At 44.9% G+C, this 20,604-nt stretch overlaps 1 protein-coding gene across 2 annotated transcripts in view; it reads right to left on the bottom strand.

Annotated features, from left to right (window-relative positions):
• The window catches only part of TGFBR2 (transforming growth factor beta receptor 2), a 169,534-nt gene that overhangs the window by 67,690 nt on the left and 81,240 nt on the right, over window positions 1-20,604 (bottom strand). For both annotated transcript variants that reach the window (XM_086942112.1, XM_086942111.1), the window contains exons 2-3: window positions 11,020-11,197; window positions 2,259-2,443 (exon numbers count right to left, since the gene is read on the bottom strand). In XM_086942112.1, coding sequence (XP_086798238.1) covers window positions 2,259-2,443; window positions 11,020-11,197 — 363 coding nt within the window. The remainder of the gene's footprint in view (window positions 1-2,258; window positions 2,444-11,019; window positions 11,198-20,604) is intronic.

Raw genomic sequence — 20,604 nt, forward strand, 5'->3', positions numbered from 1 at the left:
GATTGCCCAGAAACTGCTGCAATATAAAAGACTACGACTATCATGCAGAACAACTTAAATACAAATTCCTCGCAAGAGGATATCCAAGAGGGCTCATTAAAGGTTCTTACAAAAGAGCTAGATATTACAATAGAGACAGGCTTTTCCAAAAACCACCTAAGACCGAGGACCCTAAATTGATCAGTGTTACTCAATAATAAATCTCGATAATAAAATCAGACAGATCATTAGAGCACAATGGCATATTCTGAATGCCGGTGAACAGACTACTAAACTCCGAAAACCTGTTTTTGCATTCAAACACAACCATGGTTAAAGCAACCTGTAATGAGGAAAAGAATTTAATCCAGAAATCCATATCAGGATCGACGCCCATTACAGGCAACCATAAATGCGGTACATGCCAGGCCTGTAATCATGCCATGTGGTCTGATATACGTGTATGGGGCAAAAAACAATTTAAACTTAGGGAAATGACCAACTGCCATACATCCAACATTATATATTTGATTCAATGCCCTTGTAACAAGGGAGTCAGAGCGCCCTTGGTTGAACATTGGATCGAAAAAAGCACACTGAAAGATGTTAAATTGACTATTTTGGAAAAGATCAGGAATCCGAGAGACGGCAACGTAGACATTTTTAGAAAGAAAAGAGAGGTCTTCTGGATCTTTACTCTTCAGACAGCTACCTCTGGTCTCAACGAACTTCTCCCATGGGAAAATGCGATTACGTAAAAAGACTCTGTCACTCTCGCCCTTAAGTCTGCTTCTCTATTTATATTTTCCAACACCTTTGGGTTCTATGAGACCCGGGACTTAGGCCCTCTCTGCTTGTATATAGGCCACGGTCCCCATGTGTTCCATTTGTATTTACTTAGATTGTCCCTCTCCCATTGGTGCCCTCTTTTTTTAACTTTTGTTTTCCTTCACTGAGTTTATTCTTCCTGCACTTCATATGTGGCCCCTCTTTATGTGCCCCTTTTCTTCTTCTTTACTGCCGGATCTTAGAAAATGTTTTTACAACCATTCCTAAAGGGCAAAGGGTCCATGGGGACCCCTTCCCATTTGTGAATGGATTAGCACCTACATGAAGAAGGTGGTAAAATGCAAATGTTTTGGGACAGCATTCACAGTCACAAAACATTCATACATACTATTAGGATTCGCTATTTGGAAGGGACGCCCTAAACGCGCCCCTTACAAATACCTAATTGCAAACCCATTTGGCACTTGGTAACAGGTTACCGAATGGCAAAAGGGGGTTGGTACATGTAAAAAGCCTTTTTTTGCGTTTGCAAACGTGCCAATTCTGCATATCGGTTAGTTTGAGAATGCAAATTTGGTTGATATATGTGGCCCTAAATTACTGTGACGATCCACCAATACAAATCCAAAAACTGCTGTGCACCAACCAATACTCATCAACCGCTGAGACGTGGACCCGATGTACATGCTTTCCGCAATAGAAAAGCTGGGGAGTATTTTGTGTTCAAATGAAGCAGAGGCACAGATGTGCCCTCACCGTATTCTTCATAATTTTCTTTAAATTATCTCCTTTTTTAGATAAAAAATGTAATGAGGAAGTGTGGCACTGTCAGTGGGAGGAGTGACTCCGTTTACAATCAGGTGTGGCTCTGTAGGAGGCGTGACTCCACAGGCAGTCACCTTTCTCAATCAGGAATAAGAGCAAAGTTTCACCGAACCCCAAATACCCACTTTTCTGAACCACTTTTGAAAAAGTAGTCAATATACAAGAGCGCCACACACAACCCACCCACCTCCATAAAATGTAAGGAAGAAAAATGTCACCATGAAAGGCAATCATCTTACTCAACTTGATGACACCTGTAAGAGACGAGAGGCTGTATTGACCCAGTCTAGAGTTAGGCGTACGAGCTGTAGGTTACAAGGATCTTGGCCATGGGGATTCCAATCACCAAGGTATTGGTAATTCAAGAAGTTGTACTTCTCCCATCGAAGAGTGTCCTCTCTATTATTGATTTGGACTTTCTGATCCCATGATTTCTGTTTACCGCCATGTATTTATTTATTTATTTATTTATTCATGAAGTTTTACCTGTTTCACCCCCAAGTTAGAGCTACCTTCATTTATCCTTTGCGTCCTCAGTGGCATTAAAAGAATGTTTTGAACTCAACAAATTACACCAGAGACTGATCACAAGTTCTGAGGAGTAATGAAATAGGCACTATCTGTCCCACTGGTGTAGTTTACCAAGGAGGAAAGAACCAGCATACCTGTTTTGGGCGCCGGGTTATTGTTGCATTCATTCCTTCGGCACAAGCACATGTAGAGCAGTCCATCCACTATCCTCCTTTCTTCCATCATACACAGGCCTGAGGTAGGATCTTCATCCCCTTTGAGTCGTACCGCCAGATGGTCACACAGCTGGGTGGGCAGGGACCTCTCACCAGTTGTTTGCCTAAAGATTTCAGGGAAGTCGAAAAGAAGACAGAGAGGGTATTGGGTTGCTTTGTGTTCCAACATTGTGTTGTTCTGTTCATATTTGTGTGTGTGAGTGCATACGTGTGTGTGTGTGTGTGGGTGTGTGTGTGGGTGGGTGTGTGTGTGTGTGTGCGTGAATGTGTGTGAGTGCACGCAAGCAGTACACTTACAGATCAACAACATGGAATATGGCATTTCTTACTATTGCTAGATGGGGGCATGAATCTCAAGGGGCGGAGCCTAGAGACTTTCATGATGCCGATCCAACTCCCTTTCCCCTCTCTGGCTCTACACATATGGTTTACGCTGTTTTTAATTTGTAGCAATTATCAGCAAATTAATTCAAGCAGAACCACCACAAAGGCTTCAATCCACTCAGCCAGATCAATGTTACTAAAGAGACCTTCTGAGTGTGGGCCCAGCTGTCCTCTGTAGGGGACTTTAAGAGCGACCTAATTGGCCTGTACTTTGACCTTTGCATAGCAGTAATACATGGGTGAAAGCTGCTTTAATAGTACACTTGATGCAAATAATATGCTGTATTAGTCATCGACTATTTTCACGAGCCTGGCAATCACACACTTACATTTAGAAATATAACAACGTAATAAAATCAATCATTTCAACACACAGACCATAAACTGAAGCGTGCCTTTTGAGGGATAATTTGTATAATATTTTATTGTGAGGGGACATCCTGACTGGTGTGCTCCAAAGATCTCTGCTACCCCTTTGACCCAAATTATTACATCCGTTGAAGTTACTTATCCAGAACCGCTCTCTGAACTCACTCTCAGACCCAGATGGTGGAAATAGAATGTTTCCCTGTAAAGGTGGGCAGGCAGCACATTTTTCACTCATACCGGAATCATAAACTCTGAGCAGCACATTTTTGTGGCTGAAAGCTACAAAAATAAACCAACTTGCGCAAACCGGTCGTTTTGGTGTTTTGTTAGGGGCCAAGAAAGGGCCATGCTGCTAGTTAAGTGCCAGCCCCTCCTTCGTCATTGGCTGCAGCCCTCACGCCCCCGGATACGTATATTTCCTGAATTCCCAGGATGCTCTTCAAACTCTCAGTGAGGAGAGCGAGAGTCGACTACACAATGGCAATAGATTTGAACACGAGAGAGACACAGAGGGAGAGAGAGAGAGAGTGTGTGTGTGTGTGCGTTTGTTTGTGCGTGTGTGTGTGGGCGCGCGCGCGTGTGTGTGTGTGTGTGGTTACGAAAAACATTGGGATTTTCAAAAGCCTAATAAAATGCATTGCATTCATAAAAAAGATACATTCACGTGAATAGTGTGAGTACATGTACTTCAATAGGTGGGGAGTGGGCATGCCAGGGCAGGAATGCACTGTGAGCTTGGACACAAACACCTCTCTAGCCACTTAACAGACCAGAAATATATTCCTGGCAATGATACGAGAACATCTCTCTGCACTTGTGACAATGTAGGAGAGGTTTTCAGCAGCAAAAACTATTTTCCACAGGGAAAGGTTTAGCAACACCCTTGGCACTAACAGATCCACTGAAACTGGTTGGCTTGAAGCAATCACCAACCTGAAAAGAAGATGCACTTGGACATGCTTTTCTCCTCTCCAAGGGCTTGGCGACAACCGTAAGCCTGGGTGGTCAGTTGGTCAAAGCCCAGCTACCGCCCTACTGGATATAAAATGGCCCCTGTGGCATATCGGCGCTCCACGTTAGCTTGAATATGCTCTGAACAACTGTGTAGAGGAAACACAGGGCCAGAAGAATTGAGCCTCAGTCATAATGGGCCCATTCATGTAAACGTTGAAAATCCCTGCAGGTTTAGAGGCGCACCTATAAATTTAGAAGCTTTCTGATAATCACCAAATTTAGAAACCCTTCGATGTGCACTATGGAAAAGTATGAATTACCCTAGGATACAATTGTTTGTCATATCCCCAAGGTTATCTATTGGCCTCATTACAGAAACTCTGCAGCTGCAGAATTTGGGTTAGTGTACATCCCGGCTAAACTTTCTTTTCTCTGTCTCCTTCTTCAGGCGAATAGTATTCAATGTTAATCTTTACCACAACCATACCACCACAATCATGAGAATGTTCCCTGCAAGTTGGCACAATTACTGCAGTATTTATGCTTTCTTTAGGTGTAAGTTTAGAATTGCCGACAAAGGCATTCCGAATGTTGATACTTTTTGTTTTTTCACACCATTTGCATTGAATAATTTTCATGGGACCGTACTCATCCATCACCCCACGGTGTCAATTATCAAAATCAGAACTGACAACCGCATTGGAAACAATCCACCTATCTTAATTTTGTGAATCAGGATCCGTATTTTAATTATGTAGTTGCCCTTCTCACTGCACACAAGTCACAGTGTAGCATGGCAAATGTTTTGTTAATTTGCCCCAATACTTTTTTTATAATAATTTTCTGGGTCAAAGCAAGCACCTACAAAGCAAGGGCTGCCTTCATTCAGCCAAAGAAGGTCTGGAGTTCCAAGGACCGAATGCTGCAAACTAAGATTCGTCTTTTTAACACTAACTTAAGATCAGTCCTTCTGTAAGGAGCAGAAACTTGGAGGACAATAGTGATCTCCTACAGAAAAGTCCAGACCTTCATCAACACCCCTCTGGGGAAAATCCTCCAAATTCACAGGCCAAGTACCATCAATGTAGACAGTTGTCTTATGTAGGAGGGTTCCTGGTCTGAGGAGGAAGGCCCCTCAGCTTTGTTCAGTGGAATACCAGGGTGAATAAACTGTGAGGGAAACCTAGCAGGGGTGAATACTTCACGTTCTGAATATTAGTAGGGTTGATCCCACAATAATTTATGGATCTAAATGCCCAGTTTATGAAAAGAAAATGAAAATTGTTGATGGTTTTTTTTCCCAACTGAAAAGGATAATTTTTGATTAACAAAGAGGCCCTTTGCTCGAGAAAAATGTGATGCAAAAGGGGCCAATAAGGCAAGTAACTCCATTTTTATATGCAGAATGTGATGTGAGTTGTGACAGGCAATTTCAGTGAGTGCAAGACACTCACCAGGGAAGTCACTCCCACAGAGAATCTGGCAAGACATAATGTGGAGTAAGAAGATGTTCTCCGACGTTCCCTGATCCTACATAGCGCTTGTCCCAAACTGGTTTAGAATGGCAGACTTACAGAGCACATGATCCAGATAGGTTTTTCAAGGGTTCATGACCAAGAGTGACAATGAGCATGTTCTTGAATCACGCGTTCCGCGATGGAACAGAGAAGCGATGAGCAAGATGCATGAGACATGGAAAAGAGCAACCAGGAAGTGACAAGACTAGAATTAATAAATGTATCTGTTTCCAACTAGGAAAGAATCCAGAATAGACTGAGCCCGTTTCCTCCTTTTGGTTGATTCCATCTGTTGCTGGGCATCAGGTGTAGCCCCTTTTCGGAGTGTGATTTGACTTTACAACCTTTTATTAATATTTTCAGGGCAAATCGATGTTAACTGGTATGAACGCTTTTTTTCTCTTTCCTCTCTTTTCTCCTTGTATCTTCTTTTGGTCTCTTTTATGTTTTCGTTTCTCTACTTGTTCTTTCATATTATTATTCTATTTATTACTCTACATTCATTTTTGTAAATCGTTTTGGTAGAAGCATTACTGAAATTCTACAAATAAATAAATAAATAACTTTCCAGGTGCAGACAAATAATTTTTCCAGTGCCATCTTTCCCACGAGCATGTTATATATGTGCATAGTGTGAACAATATAAAGTTTCATGTGCATCTTAAACTATGCACACCATGTGCATTAGGGGAAGGAAATTGCGTGCAAAAGGGAATACGATATTCAATTTATACAAAGGCTTATTTCATAATATATTTTGCTACAATTTAATGTTCTTCATGAGATGGGTGGTATGTAATTATGCAACATGAAAAAGTGCACAAAAATGCTATGTGCAAAGGGTGTGCATACATGTACGCGGGATCGTGCAGGCCACCATATTATTTCACAAATGTGAAAATGACAAGATAGGGAAAAAATTATAAAAAAGTGAAAAGGAATGGAAATCAAAAAAAGTCAGTTCTAGGCTCGTTCCATTTTCACAGAGAACTAAAGCGAATGGAGAAGTGTTATTACAGTCTCCAATGCCTCAGGCCATATTTAAATTTGAGAGTTAATTGCTAAACTTAAGAGCCTTCTCTCTAAACCAAGGACCCTCATTTTTACAAAAACCTATAATTCTAATTTACTTCTTAATTTCTTTATTGTGTTTGCTGCAGGGAACAGCATATCGACCTCCGCTGACATGAGCTGGAAGAGGAGGAAGAAGTGCACAGTGGCGGCTCCTCGAGGGAGTGCTGCGGGGTGGTGAGCCGGGGCGGGGCAGGGGAAGGGCAGAGTGGAGGGTAGTAAACTCCAGCAGACGGCCAAACGGAGTTAAGTAAATAAATAAATAAAACAAATTACATAGCACCCGCTGCAACGCCAAATGGCGATGCAGCGGACACAATGTAATTTGTTTTATTTATTTACTCTTGAGACCCTCGCGGGTGAGTAGCATGTTTTACAAAACCCCCTGATTGATTGATTGATAACTCAGTTCGTTCGTATGCCCGCCCCACCCTGCCCCTCCCCCGCCCCACCCTGCCCCTCCCCCGCCCACCGCCCGCAGCACTCCCTCGAATAGCCACCACTGGAAGTGCAGAACAGATAGACTGGATGGAGAGAAAGGACGGGGACAGTGGAGGAGCAATGGGGGGCGGTCCGCCCCAGGCGGCACAAGTTCCTACCTACGTCCATCATGGGGCGGCAAACATGAATCACCAGCACCCCCGCTCTTACATGCAGCTGCCTCGGGCGGCGCAGGGCCTAGCTATGTCTTTTGACGGGGGGCAGAAGCCAGTTTACGCATGGACGTCATTTAGGGGTCGGAGCTACAACCCCTGGCTTGCTCCTTGCGACCCCTGGCACTGTCTTTGAGACCCCTGGCCTCAGAGGTGGCAAAATCAGTGCCAGGAACACGGTGGCAGCTCGTCCTTTTGGACATCGGTTGGGGCTCCACTCGTTTTGTTTCCTCTCAATTTTTTTTATTACACTAAAAGTGACTAATGCAACATTAGTCACTATTAGTGCAATAATGAGTGGAGTACAATTAGATGGAATATGGCTTTCGTGGCAACTGAGATAAGTAAAAAACAATGCTTTTAAATGTATGTTGTGTGCGTGCTTGTGGGTGAGTGTGTTTACGTGAGAGAGTGTGTGTGTATGTGTAAGCATTTGTGTATGAGTAAACATGAAGGTCAAAGGGCGTGTGATTTCACTTCTGCTACCCCTTGCATTTTGGTGAATTGATGTTCATGAGTTGAAGTTAAGGTGAGAAGATTGTGGAGAGGAGAAACAGGTGGTGGATGGGTGGTAAAGATAGGGAAGGCAGGAGGTGGTGGGCTAAAGAAAGAAAAAGCAGTAAGAATGAAGTGAGAAGGGGAAGTGATATAGGTGCTGAAAGTAGGTATGTGATGAGAAGGAAAGAAGGTACAGAAGGAGGGAAGAAAGTAAAATGAAGCAAAGATGAGATGTCTTGGGTGCAATTGGAGATGGTGAAAGGAGGAGCAGTAGGGGAGGAAAGGAAGCAACGAATCAACGATGCAGTGAAGAGCAAGAGGTGGTATAGAAGGGAAAAGCAGGTAAGCTTAAGTTGAAAGTAGAAGAAGGTATAGAAAAGGAAAGGAAGTAAACACTTATTGGTAAAAGGGAGGAAAACAGGAGGGAGATTTGGAAGTAAAGATGGGAGCGGCAGGAGGACGAAATGTAAGTGGTGGAGGAAACAAAGGCAGAGGCAGTAGAGCTAGGGCAGAGTTAGGATGATGTCAGGAGATGGAATTTTAGATGTAAAGTTAGAGAAAGGGTAACTATTAATGGAGGAAGTCAGTAAATGTGGGACGTGCAAGCGGAGGGGGCCAAGCTGGTGGAGACAAGGAAGCAAGCGAGAGGAAAGAAAGAAAGCAAAGGTAAAAGGAGTAAGAGTAGGGAAGAAAAGGTGAAGGGGGTGAGGGGAGGGGGACAGTTGGGGTTGGAAAGAAAGCAAAGGTGAAGGGAGTGAGAGGACACATAAGCGGTGGAGGAATCGAAGCAAAGGTGAAGGGAGGAGAAAAGAACAGGCAGTTGCAAAATAGAAGTAAAAGTGAAGGGAGTGAGAGGAGAACATAGACAGTGGCGAAAGAGGAGTAAAGCTGAAGTTAGTGAGTGGAGAACATAACGCATAAACAGAATGGAAGTAAAGCTGAAATTAGTGGGAGGTGGCGGAATGGAAGCAAAGGTAAACAGAGAAGGAGGGTCTGTTTTGAGGGGTGGTAATGGAATAAAGACAACAAGACAGGGGGCATCTGGAGGAGGAACTGAAATGAAGAAGGGGATATTTCAATGGCTATAACATATCTTGTGTCAAGCTGCACAAAACAGGAAGAAACTCAGGAGTTATGATGTCCTAGAAAATGACAAAATGCACGCATGCCAAGTAATCACTAGCATCTGATGAACACACAAATTCAAAATCATACCTGCTGCAATGTGTGCAAAGTAAAAAATAGTTGGCACGGTCATTATAACAACTAGCCCTGGGCGGAGTTCGTGGAGTTTCACTCAGCGGAATTCCCTGGAGTTACCAAAAAACTCAGTCCGACTCGCTTTGCGGGCTGCATGCCTTTCTTATGGGGCGTTCTACTATTATATTTAATTTCCTTTGCAAATCCTGTCAAAGGATTGGGTTCTATTTATTGTCAACATGTGATTGCACCCCCAGAACAATCCAGTTCACATTGTAGGAGTGAGGCGCCCAGAGCTCAGCTTTCGCCAATCCAATCACAGCTCGGCTCGAGCGGCATTCCTGCGGGAACATGCAAACAACGAAAGAATAGGCAATAGCATTACTTCTGCATGCATAATGATTAATCTAGCCAATCAAGAGAAGAAGGGGTGGGGTTAATACTGACACAAAAAACACATTAAGTAGATCATGACACTAGAGTACCTCATCAATGGCTGTGAATCCCGCTACCCCCACACGTCTATAGCAAAGCAAACCGGGAAATTCAGTATTTTTAAGTCTAAGTAGACAGGAACCTACTTCCAAATCCACTACCTACAATTCCCAATCGCAAATTGCTCTTTTTCGTCTATGCATGTGCGACAAACTGTAGCAAGATGGCGGAGCCGGAGGTTCAAGTGTTGGTCGATGCAGCTGGCGGTTTGGGGATGGTAAATACTGAATTTTCTGGTTTGCTTTGCTATCGGCCTGTGAGGGTAGCAGGAGTTCACAGCCACTGAAGAGGCAGTCTAAGACCTTCAATCGTGTCTCTAGTGTTATGATTTACTCAATGTGTTTTGCGCCAGCATTTACCCTGCCCCTGCTTAGCTTGATTGGCTAGATTAATCTTTATGCATGCAGAAGTAATGTCATTGCCTACTCTTTGGTTGTTTGCACGTCCCCGCAGGTATGCAGTTCGACCCGAGCTGTGAGTAGATTGCCGAAAGTGAGACCTGTGTGACTCACGACTACAATGTGAACTGGCTTGTTCTAGGGGCAGGTTGACAATAAATAGAACCCAATCCTCTGACAAGTTAGGGGTGGGCACCGGGAAACTCCGCTATGTGGTGGATGGCGGAGTTTTTGACCGAACTTTGCACTCCAAGCGAAGTAGCAAAAACACAGTAAACTGAATTAGGGGAGCGGAGTCCACCACCCACCCCTAATAACAACCCACTCGAACTGCACGTCTTTTAGTGTAAAAGGTCAGGTTCCCACTTACATCTCATCCTGTCTCCTTAGAGTCAGTCACTCCTCTTCTATCCAACAGAACAAAACTAAAGTGCTGAAACCAAGAGCAAATCCATTAACATACAAGAACCATAACTCCAGAATCCACTTGATCCGCCACTAAAACTAACTGACTACAAGAAATAACTTGACCAGTACATCTTTCAGGGATTATTTCAGAACTTAGACAACTCAGTAGACCAATACTTCTGTCCCCGAAACCCTCCTGACACCTCCCCAGCCTAAGAGCCAGGGCTCAGTAATCAGAAAATAAACTAGATACAGAGAACAAATCAGCAGTTGACCAATCAGCGCCTACTGCCAACAACCTCATTTGGAATAGGAGACCAGGTATGTGACCCAATAACCACAGTTCATCCACCGCTGTTGACAAATAGACTAATTTGTGTGATCAAACAACCCAGGCAGAAATAGTACCCTGAATCTGTAGCTGGTAGGATTTTTAGAGTCCTGTACAAAGTCATATTTTGAGGCTTCCATTCGCATCCATAGGCAATCGGTACAAATTTTAGGAGGAATCTGGTGTACCCTTAAAACTGCCTTGCCGCAAAACCGCCCATGCTCTAAAATCACTGCATGGAGGAATTTCTAAAAAAAAATATATGTAAAGAAATATAGGCCATGCAGGTTAAGCAGTTTTCAAAATGGAGCCCAAAATATACTACGAATGTTGAAACAATTGTCATTGTGCAACAGTGACTTGGAGCTCTAAGTGGTTATTATGATTGATTAAGGCCCTTACTGTAGTGCGGCGCAAGCTTCTTGGCGATGTTCACAGGTGGCAGTGGCGCTGCAGTTGGTGTAGCATGTATCGCGGAGTTTGCACCTGGGCGATAATCGATCACACCACCTGCACAGCTCGCGAGGCTCTGGAGCTTGTTGGGGCATGAGCGGCAGGTCGTAATCCATCATGCTTTTATCTGAGGGTAGGAAGAAGAAAAAAAAGGTTTAATGCTACATCTGTTGAGGCTCAGGGTTATTCTTCCCAACAAGCTGCATAAATACCATAATAGTTTGCACAACCAAAATCAAGACTCAGCATCTTGTTTTCTGGAGAAGGAAGGACTGCAAACTACCCAGATCATTCTTCAAGAAACTTACTGTCTTCCTGTTGGAAATGTAATGACTTTTCCACTTCTTCCCTTCACTAAATATCCCATTTCTTTAATATTATATTCACCAATGGAAGAAATCTCCTTAAAATGCCCCCCACCTCTCCCTGGTTGGTGCCCCAATAATGGCCAGTAAACATGGAAACATGGAAAGGAACAGCATCTGAACTCTGAGGGTCTTAGTGTGCCAGATGCCACTGATCAAAAGTTGGTAGAAACAGTAGAAAGGAGTGACTTTGTTTAAAAACAAAATGGCATCTTGCATGACTTTGAGCATGTATGTTAGAGCTTTTTTGTATTTAGAAAGATAGCAACAATATAAGGGCATGTATACTTGCCTCCTACATACATACATACATACATCTATACATTTACTCCTATATAATGAAAGAAGCAGGTTTGCTGAGAGGAATTCTTTACCATTGAAAACCAGGCCAATAATAATAACAATATGGTGTAGACATTCAAGGCTAAGCATTTGTACAACAAAAGTACATCATCCCTAAAGACTAAGGGGGTGATTAGGATAGCTCGCGGATCGCCACCGCCCACATGGCGGTGGCGATCCGCCCGCTAAAAACCACTACCCGCATTAGAATTTCCCCCCACCACATTACCATGGCAGGAGGGACCCCGGCGGACAGAAAGACCGTCCGCCGGTATTCCGCCCGGTCGAAGAGTCGACCGGGTGGAAAAGCTGTTAGCATGGTGGCGGTGTCTGTGAGACACCGCCATCCATATTAGCATATCAGTGGGGATATGCCTCGTTACCGCCACGGAAAGGCAGGCTGTTTTTGCCATTGGGGGCCCGTAGCGGGCACCCAGGAATTCTGGGGCGTAGAGGGTGCACATGGGGGGTACCTATGCTACCCCCCTACAGTTCCATGCACAACATGGAAGGCACTGCACGGTGCCTGCCACGTTGTGCATGGAACTGCACAACATGCCTTCTTGGCATTGCGGCGGGTGGTGCTGAGTGCACCGTCCGCCGCAGTGTCAAGAATGCAGGATGCGCCCGCCAGTGTGGGGGGCACATCCTAAGGTCACCAATGGGACCCCCGCACCAATGGCAGGCATTCTACGATAGGATGGCTGGCGGACAGAGTCCGCCCACCATCCTAATGATGCCCTAAGGGTCTGAATTATGGTTCGAAGGACATGTTACTCTGCTGCAAAAGTGATTGCTATCCCGTACACCGTATTACAAGAACATTATATCCAAAGGCACTTGTCATGAGGTGGACGGGATATCCGTCAGGTTTGTGTCGGAGTAACCTGTTCACCGAACTCTAAACCTGGCCTTCAACTCCTTAATTAGAGTTTGTCAGGCGGGAGACACTTAGGCCCAGATTATGAAAACTGTCACGGTATGCAGCGCAGTCCCTAAAGAGGCCGTGCTGCATTGCATGACAGGGAGAAAGCAGGAGGGTGCACTCTTCTTAGTGTCATAGTGCTAGGGTGCGTGCCTGAGTCTAGCATAGGTTTTGTACAGGAAGGATGCCCGTGATTGTAGATAGGTAAGATTGGGTAACAGGACAAGAATATTGTGGACAAAACTTCAAGGACCAAAATATTGAAAGGTAAGTGCAGATAGAGGAAGGATAGATGTATTATTCGTAACTCCATGCTATTCTTTACTTTTCTTCCCTCTTTCAAGTCCCTCTGTCCACATCACTTTCGAGAGATTAATCAATTTCCGGTGCTCCCAGATCCCATCTTCTATATTAGAGCTTAACCCCCTCCCTCTGAGGAATGTACACTATTGCCTCTTGTAGCAGCTGCCCAGAGTTTTGGACAACAACAGATCAGAGCTGAGTCTTCCCCAGTGTCTGGTCGCCCAGCTCTGCCAGCAGGGGCCTCCCCAGATATGCAGCCATTGCAGCTGGCCTGCACTTTGTAGGCCCTTCTCGAATACCGCGTGCTCCTCTAGCAGCAGTAAAACAGAAATACTCCTACTATACACGGGTCTGCTTTTATTTTCCAATGTTGCATCAAAGGGCAGCCAAATAGTGTTACTCACCATGTCCTCCCAGAATGTAGATTGTTTTTTTATTGTGCCAGACAATTCATAAGCACAGATTGTTTTATAAGTCAACAATGCTAGGAACATCAAACATGGTTTGGAGCTTGTAGTGCTGTAGATTCACAAAAAAGAATCTGAGTTGGCCTCTTTGTCCTGGTGCACTGGATCGCATGCCACCATTAAAGTTAAACCTCTTCTTCGGAGAAAAACAACTTAAATCGCCTGCACCCAACACTAGATGGCAAGAGAGTGCTCGCGTGTGACCTACCGCAGCACATGCCGCAAAACTTCTTTTTTCCAAGGCACTGCTGCCTTTCCTGTGTTTATGATGGGCATAGATGTTGTGTTTATCCAGCGCCAAGAAACAATAACATAGCACTTGCTGGTGAGATGCTTTGAAGCAGCAAGGCGTGAAAACCATGGAAATAAACCTAGTTATTAAAGCCCTGTTCGCTTTCTATTCCTGCTGATGTCTTCATGATGATACCAGGGGTAGCAAAGGGGGGGGGTGACCCATATGCAAATCAGCCTTGTACCTTCTTCAACCGAAACAGTTCAGAGTACTTACGCGTGTCCAAGGTTTTTTTTTTATTCCAAGGAGCAAAACATGGGGCATAGAAAACCCCACCCTGAACATACAAAGACATGAAAAATCATATGCAGCCTCATGTATGTACTCAAGACGTATCTACTATACGTTAGAAGGTTCCTGCAAGTCCGAGGGGTGTTGTATGACCACAGAGGGGCACGGCTGAAGGGCAAAGGGCATGGAACGAACGACAAGATTACTTTCAAAACCCAAGAAGAAATGGAGAATCTGCAGTTTGAAAATAAACATGCAGCAATTAATTGTTGCAAAAACCTCTTGTAAAGAGTGTAATGTAAGTTGCTTTAAAAAACAGACGCACTACAAATGCGTGGTAGCGTGCAGAGATTGCTGCTTTCATGTTAGCACTTCTTTTTCAAAAAAAGTACTCTATAAAAGTCTCCCTCTCTGCTAATAGAGATCATTTTTAGGGACATTTCGTTTAAAGACGCTGAAACGCGAGCTCTCCTTTCTGATGTTTAAACAGCAGTTGTAATTCTACTTCGCGGTCAGCCTTTCACAGTCTGCAGGCTCTGCCAGCTGGCACTCTTCTGTCACTACTCAACTATAATAACGCATTACAGTAGTGATGTAATTTTTGCATTACAGTGACTAGTGATGTCACAACTGGAAGCTCATAAGACATTTAGAGACCGCCTTTTATTTAAATATTGGAGGAGTCTATGTTTTACGTAATAATAATAATATCATATACCTACATGGTAATGGAACTCTTGAAGGTCTTGCACAGTAAGATTTCATATATTGACGGGTGTGCATTGTGCCTTGAATGCTTCGGCGTCAAATGAACCTTGCATTGGGCCACCAGGCCACAAAATGCGCCCGCGGCCCTCTAAAGCCGGGTCATTCAGCCAGCATTGGCGTTTCATGCTTAAGAAGGGTGTGAAGAGGAAATCAGACTTTTTCTGAGCCATAAAAAAAGTGCTCTTGGTTTTTCGCGCTCAGAGTCACACAATAGTCACGTGCGCTTCTGAATCAAGGGCGGATGTTTATTGTTATTTTCCATTGTGCTCATGGCCAGGCCTCTCCCAAGGGAAGCACTTCCGCTTGACTGCTGGCCCAGGAGGGGATCTCATGTTAGGCTGGCAGAACCTCCCCGGCAGGTCCGGTCTGAGGGTGGGGAGTTCCAAGAGATATAAAAAGTTCCTCAGGAAAACATCTGTCAGAAAAAGTAGCGCCTTGTAAGCCAGTTAGAACATCAGGGCTAGGCCAGCTGAAGAACTTGGCATTGGAAGGATTCCACCGAAAGCGAGCACCGGACTGCTCTTTATGTAAAGAAAATGTGTATTGACCTCCCTACCAACGCCCACCCTCCCCCACACAGGGGGGATGGGATACCGAGGCATCATTGATTGGGCACTAAGACTTGCATCAAACAGCACATGTTTGGAGCAGGGCGTAAGTGGGATGAAAAAAGCTGGTAGGGGACCTATAGTGTGCCACCCAACCAGTATTTTTGTTCCTCTGAACTTTCTGTTATTGCATCCAGTTATATAACACAACAACTAAATACACCTAAAACCAGCCATTACTATTGGCTTTGTCAAAGGTTGTGTACTATTTAAGATAAATGCGTAACAACAAATGATTTTGTTTTAAATAATTACTATTCAAAATGTTTCGAAATGTTTCAATACTGAAATTGCGAGACTGTGAATTAAATAAACATTGCTGAGGCCTGTGGGGAGGGTAAACACCGACAGAGTGTCTCATTCACTCCTGTTAGATTCACTCTAGGTCGCATCTTCTTCACTTCACCACCCTGCAAAAACACAACACCCCCTCCTCACCCCACCTGTAACCGCTGCATTTTGTTTTACTTTCGATTTGTCGATATTTTTACAACTGTATACCTCCTTCACGCATTTGTACAGAATCACAATCACATGACCATTGCTCTGTGCGCTCTGCAGAGAGGCCAAGGATTGGATGGGCATGTATTCTGAAACACCTTTTTTGGCACACTGACAGGCACTGTGAGAAACTCGAGCTGGATTTAGCCTCAACGCCAGGGCGCTCAGTCATGGCTCGTGTGAAATACATGCAGGCGAGCCAGTTGAAAGTGTGCATATACAAGTAAAATATGAAGAAGAAAAACAAAAGAGAAACACACCATTCTAGAAGTAGATAACACTATTGGGTAATGCAACTTTAAGTAAAACATGCAATATAAACAGAAACCAAATAGTTGACATGAATTACTTTAATGTTTTTACATTGTATTTTTTGCCATTAAGGTTAACAGCATGAATACAGGGGATGAATAATGTCCGTTCTTTATTATTACCGGGCTGAGACAAAGAGGGACCCAGGCCACTTAAAGCCCTAATAGGAGTACCCTTAGAACTCCATGCAATGAGTAGATTTCCAGGCCTAGCCTTCTACCATTTGTACAATCTCTTGAAGTTTGTTTTGTACGTCAACAATAGGCAGGAGTAAAGTTTGATGAAACGTTCATTTGCACTTGCAGCACATTTCTGTTTCTTCCCCTCTGGAAAAGTAATTTTCCATGTGGAACCACGGCCTTCCGCTCCCCCTACTGAAAACTGATATTTGAGCCTTTTTCATGCCAAATGGGTACCCTTTCTTGTCACCACGGGAAGCCTAATACAAGAATGGAACATCACATCCAGAGGCCAGAGCCAGAATGCTGGTGTTGTTGGCTGAAAATCCAGGACTTGCAGAAAAGCAGTATCTTGCAAGAGTGTCAATGGCCAGTTGTAATATCACCATGCCCCTGCCTCTGTCCTCACCACACATTGGACTATCTTATTCTGCAGTGTTCCTGCATTAAACTATTGATCTGTGTACATGTTAAGGATAAACTCACTCTAAACTTGCCTGCCACTGATAATACATCTAATTCCTGCAGTGCTTAATTTGTGCTGGTGGTTCCGGCACATAACTGTCAACACTGGCGCTTGACAGTCTGCCACAAGGTGGCACTGTCTGGCTAATTTTGAGATGACCACAACAGTTAATTAATTCAATCTACATTAAAATGACTATTACCTGCCGCCCAGCCGTTCTTATAACTTTGAGAGACTGGAATAGTCCGAAATGTCACCCTTGTAGGAGTGGGAGGGTTAGTGGTGGCGTTGTTACTGTCATTTGCAGTGCTGGCACTTCACAAATTAAGCACTGATTAATGTCTCTGTAGGGTGGGCTTTTGACCCACAATAACCCTGGTTCTGGAAGACTGGTAAATGCTGGGATTGTCTGAATGTGGGACAACCTAAGCAGACAGTTGTTTCTCAAAAATGTCTAAGAAGACTCCCCAAAAATCTCAACCCCTTTCCTTAAGTGAGAGAGGTCAGATTTCGATGAAAACCAGCAAGGGTTTAAATATGTAATGCAGATGTAATGCAGAAAGCTCTGTGTGTGTGCCACGGGCGAAATTTGAAATGATTAAAACATGAAACTTTGACAGAACCTTGCATTGTCAGTAGATGTTGGCTAGTGACCACTTCCCAGTTCTCACGCTCAGTTTCCCAATACGCCCTTCCCCCTTCTAAAGAGCCTTTGAATGGCCTGACTGGGTGAGCTGGCATCTTTCCACCTATGGCAAACGACTAAACCACTAAAAAGGCCAGCTTTATTACGCCCATCGGCCTCTCTGGAAGGCAACTTTAAAATGGCGCGGGTAGCCATACTCCGTGAAGAGTTCTATTCATTGCCACACACACACACTCCAAATAAACAGTACCGTCAAAATAGTTTTGGAAAAACAAACCTAGGTAACGATAAAGACAATCCAAGCACATCTGAAGTAGAAGTGAACAAGTTCAGATGGTGCCTCCAGATCCTCACAGAGTCCCAACATCTCCTAAAATTGATACAGTAGTCTCACACCCCCCACCCCCTCCTTAAATATGTTGAATATTTGTCTCTTAAGTGCATGCAACTGCTTCCAAATATTTCTGAAGTGTGCCCACATTTTAAGATGCAAAGAAAACAAAAATGTTTATACTGCATTTACCACCTGCACTTAATTTAGTTTATGGGTCTGTTAGAAATGGGATTTCTGGTTGGCTAGGGCAAGCGCCTAAGCTAGGCAGAAACCACCACTCTAGTCAGGGCAAGGGAGTTACACGCTGAAGATAACCCCTGCTCAACCCCGCTTGGTAGCTTGGCATGAGCAGTCAGGCTTATCCCAGAGGCAATGTGTCAAACATTTGCGCAACGCACACACAAGAGCAACACACTAGATACACTACAAAAGACACTCCACACAAGCTTATATAACAAATAGCCTTTGTATTATCCAAAACACATTAGAATCATACAATAAATGACAGAGCACAGCACAATATAGTATGTAACTGACTAGTCAGTTACTTACTATATTGTGCTGTGCTCTGTCATTTATTGTATTGTCTACATATATAGAGGTTATCTTTACATATTATTTAGCACTGTGGATGGCACAGTGCGAAGACATGGAGCACGCCAAGAGACATTGTAATTATCGAGAGTAAACTTATGTGCAAACACAACAGAGGTGCTGCCTACTGCTCAAAACCCCTGCCATCAGTTCTTTTGGTACACATTAGAATCATAATCACACATATACACTGTGCCAACTGGCACCTGGTAATCATTTACAGGGGATTATATACATGACTGGGCCAATCGGGCCACGGTTAGAACCATCACAAAGCACAAGCGCAAATATAAGGCAAGCAGAAACTATTAGTAGAAATACTGTACTTAGCATCATATCACATTAGCATTTAGGCATCATCCTAAGCATAAACATCATAGCATGACATTAGGCATCATCATCAGCATAAACACATTATGCATCAGTCATATTAGGCATACATCCTAATAACCAGCAGTGCACCCCAGGTTCACTAGGAAGGTGCACACATCAGGACACCAAATGAGCCCAGGCCAACTGGCCTTCGTTGGGGCCCAAATGCCCTCTGTCCCAAATGTCAGGGCTCGCAAATGTAGGGCATCCCAAGTAGCCCTCTGGCTGCCTTGCCAGCAAAAACAATGTGCAGAATGCATTGGGGCTTGGGGTGCGTCTCACCCCCTTTTCCTAAGAAAGAAATGCCCCACCGTTGCAGCTGCCCTCGCTCTCGCGGTACAGCTGATGCAAAATGAGCACTGGCACTAACAGTGCCTTTGAAGCCCTACTCCGGGACTAAACAGGGTCAAAGTGCCCAGTTGTTGCAGCTGCCCACGCTCTCGCGGTGCAGCTGTGTAGCAGAGAAAGCACTGGCACTAACAGTGCCTAGGGAGCCCCGTTCACTGGGCTCCTCCCGGTGCACTCTGACAGCACCAACAATGCACCATTCCAGGCCCACTCACTGGGGCTGTTCTTCTTGGTCTCCTCTGGTCCCTGTGGGAGTTCGAGGGGCTCCGGTCCTCGTCTCCTGGGACCCTTTGAGCCTGTGAGGCTTCTCTTCCACTGGCTGGCACGCAGGGTTCTCCTCCTTTGCATGGTGAGCTCCATCCTTGGGCAGGCACGCGCCGCCTGGCTTCTGGGTCGGGCACAGCTTCCTTCCTGGAGGGCGCGATGTCCTGCCCTTGCTGATGAGGTCATGGCGCCTCCTCTCCTCCGTTGAGCTTCCTGTTGAATAGGCCCCGCCCATAGTCAGGCAAAGTTGCCGCCTGACTTCCGGTCCGCAATTGACTACAGAGACATACGGAGCGAGCTATCCGTCGATCTCCAGGGAACAGCGCAGCTCCTTGCTCTGTCTGTCGGTCAATCCTGTTCTCAAGCCCACATCAGGCTCACAAACCCCTCCAGGGCACCTCAATAAGCAGGGGGGCTCTCCACGGCCCCTCAGCACAGCTGCAGGAAGGAGAAAGGGACTGTACTCACCAGTGCTCCCAGCTACTCCCAGAGAGCGTGTCGGTCCCTGGTTCAGGACAATCAGGAGGGAACTCTCAGCCCCAAAATCATGCAGGGCAGAGCTGGGCCCCGGTGGGCCAGCTCACAGGACCCTCCAGCAGGGGGGCACACCCTTGTGGCGGTTCCCCCCGGCGCCCAGCAGCACCACAGCTCCAACAGGTTCCTAGTAAGCACACCCCACATTGGGTCACAGACCCCTATTTATATTGCATTTCATTTTGCTCTGCCCTGGCACAGGGCTTGGGGGAACCAGTCCCAACTGGTTCTGGGGGGGTGTTGAAGCACTCTGTTCACCAGGCTTCCACTCTCCTTTGTCAGATGGGGGCTCGGTCCTCAGACACACGACAGGGGGGCGGAGCCAGTATTCACCCAGGCAGGCACAACCCTATTCAGGGTCAGGGACTACTCCTCACACTACTCCAAATGTAGATCTGCCCATTCAGCCTAGCACTGACTCACCTTGCCCTCCTTGGAGCCACATACCTCACCAGCCCCCGTCACTCCAGAGCCAGACATGCAATACATATCAGGCAGGCAGACACATAGCACACAGAAATGCCAACTTCTAAATGTGGCATTTCTAGAATAGTGATAATAAATCTGCGCACACCATTGCACAGCATTTATTATTACTATTCCAAACATACCAAACTTGACCACGCTGCTCCTCTCATATCAGGAATTACCACTGAAACACTTATCAGGGAATCCCCAATGCA

This window comes from Lissotriton vulgaris, chromosome 10, assembly GCF_964263255.1.
Source record: "Lissotriton vulgaris chromosome 10, aLisVul1.2, whole genome shotgun sequence".
NCBI lineage: Eukaryota > Metazoa > Chordata > Amphibia > Caudata > Salamandridae > Lissotriton > Lissotriton vulgaris.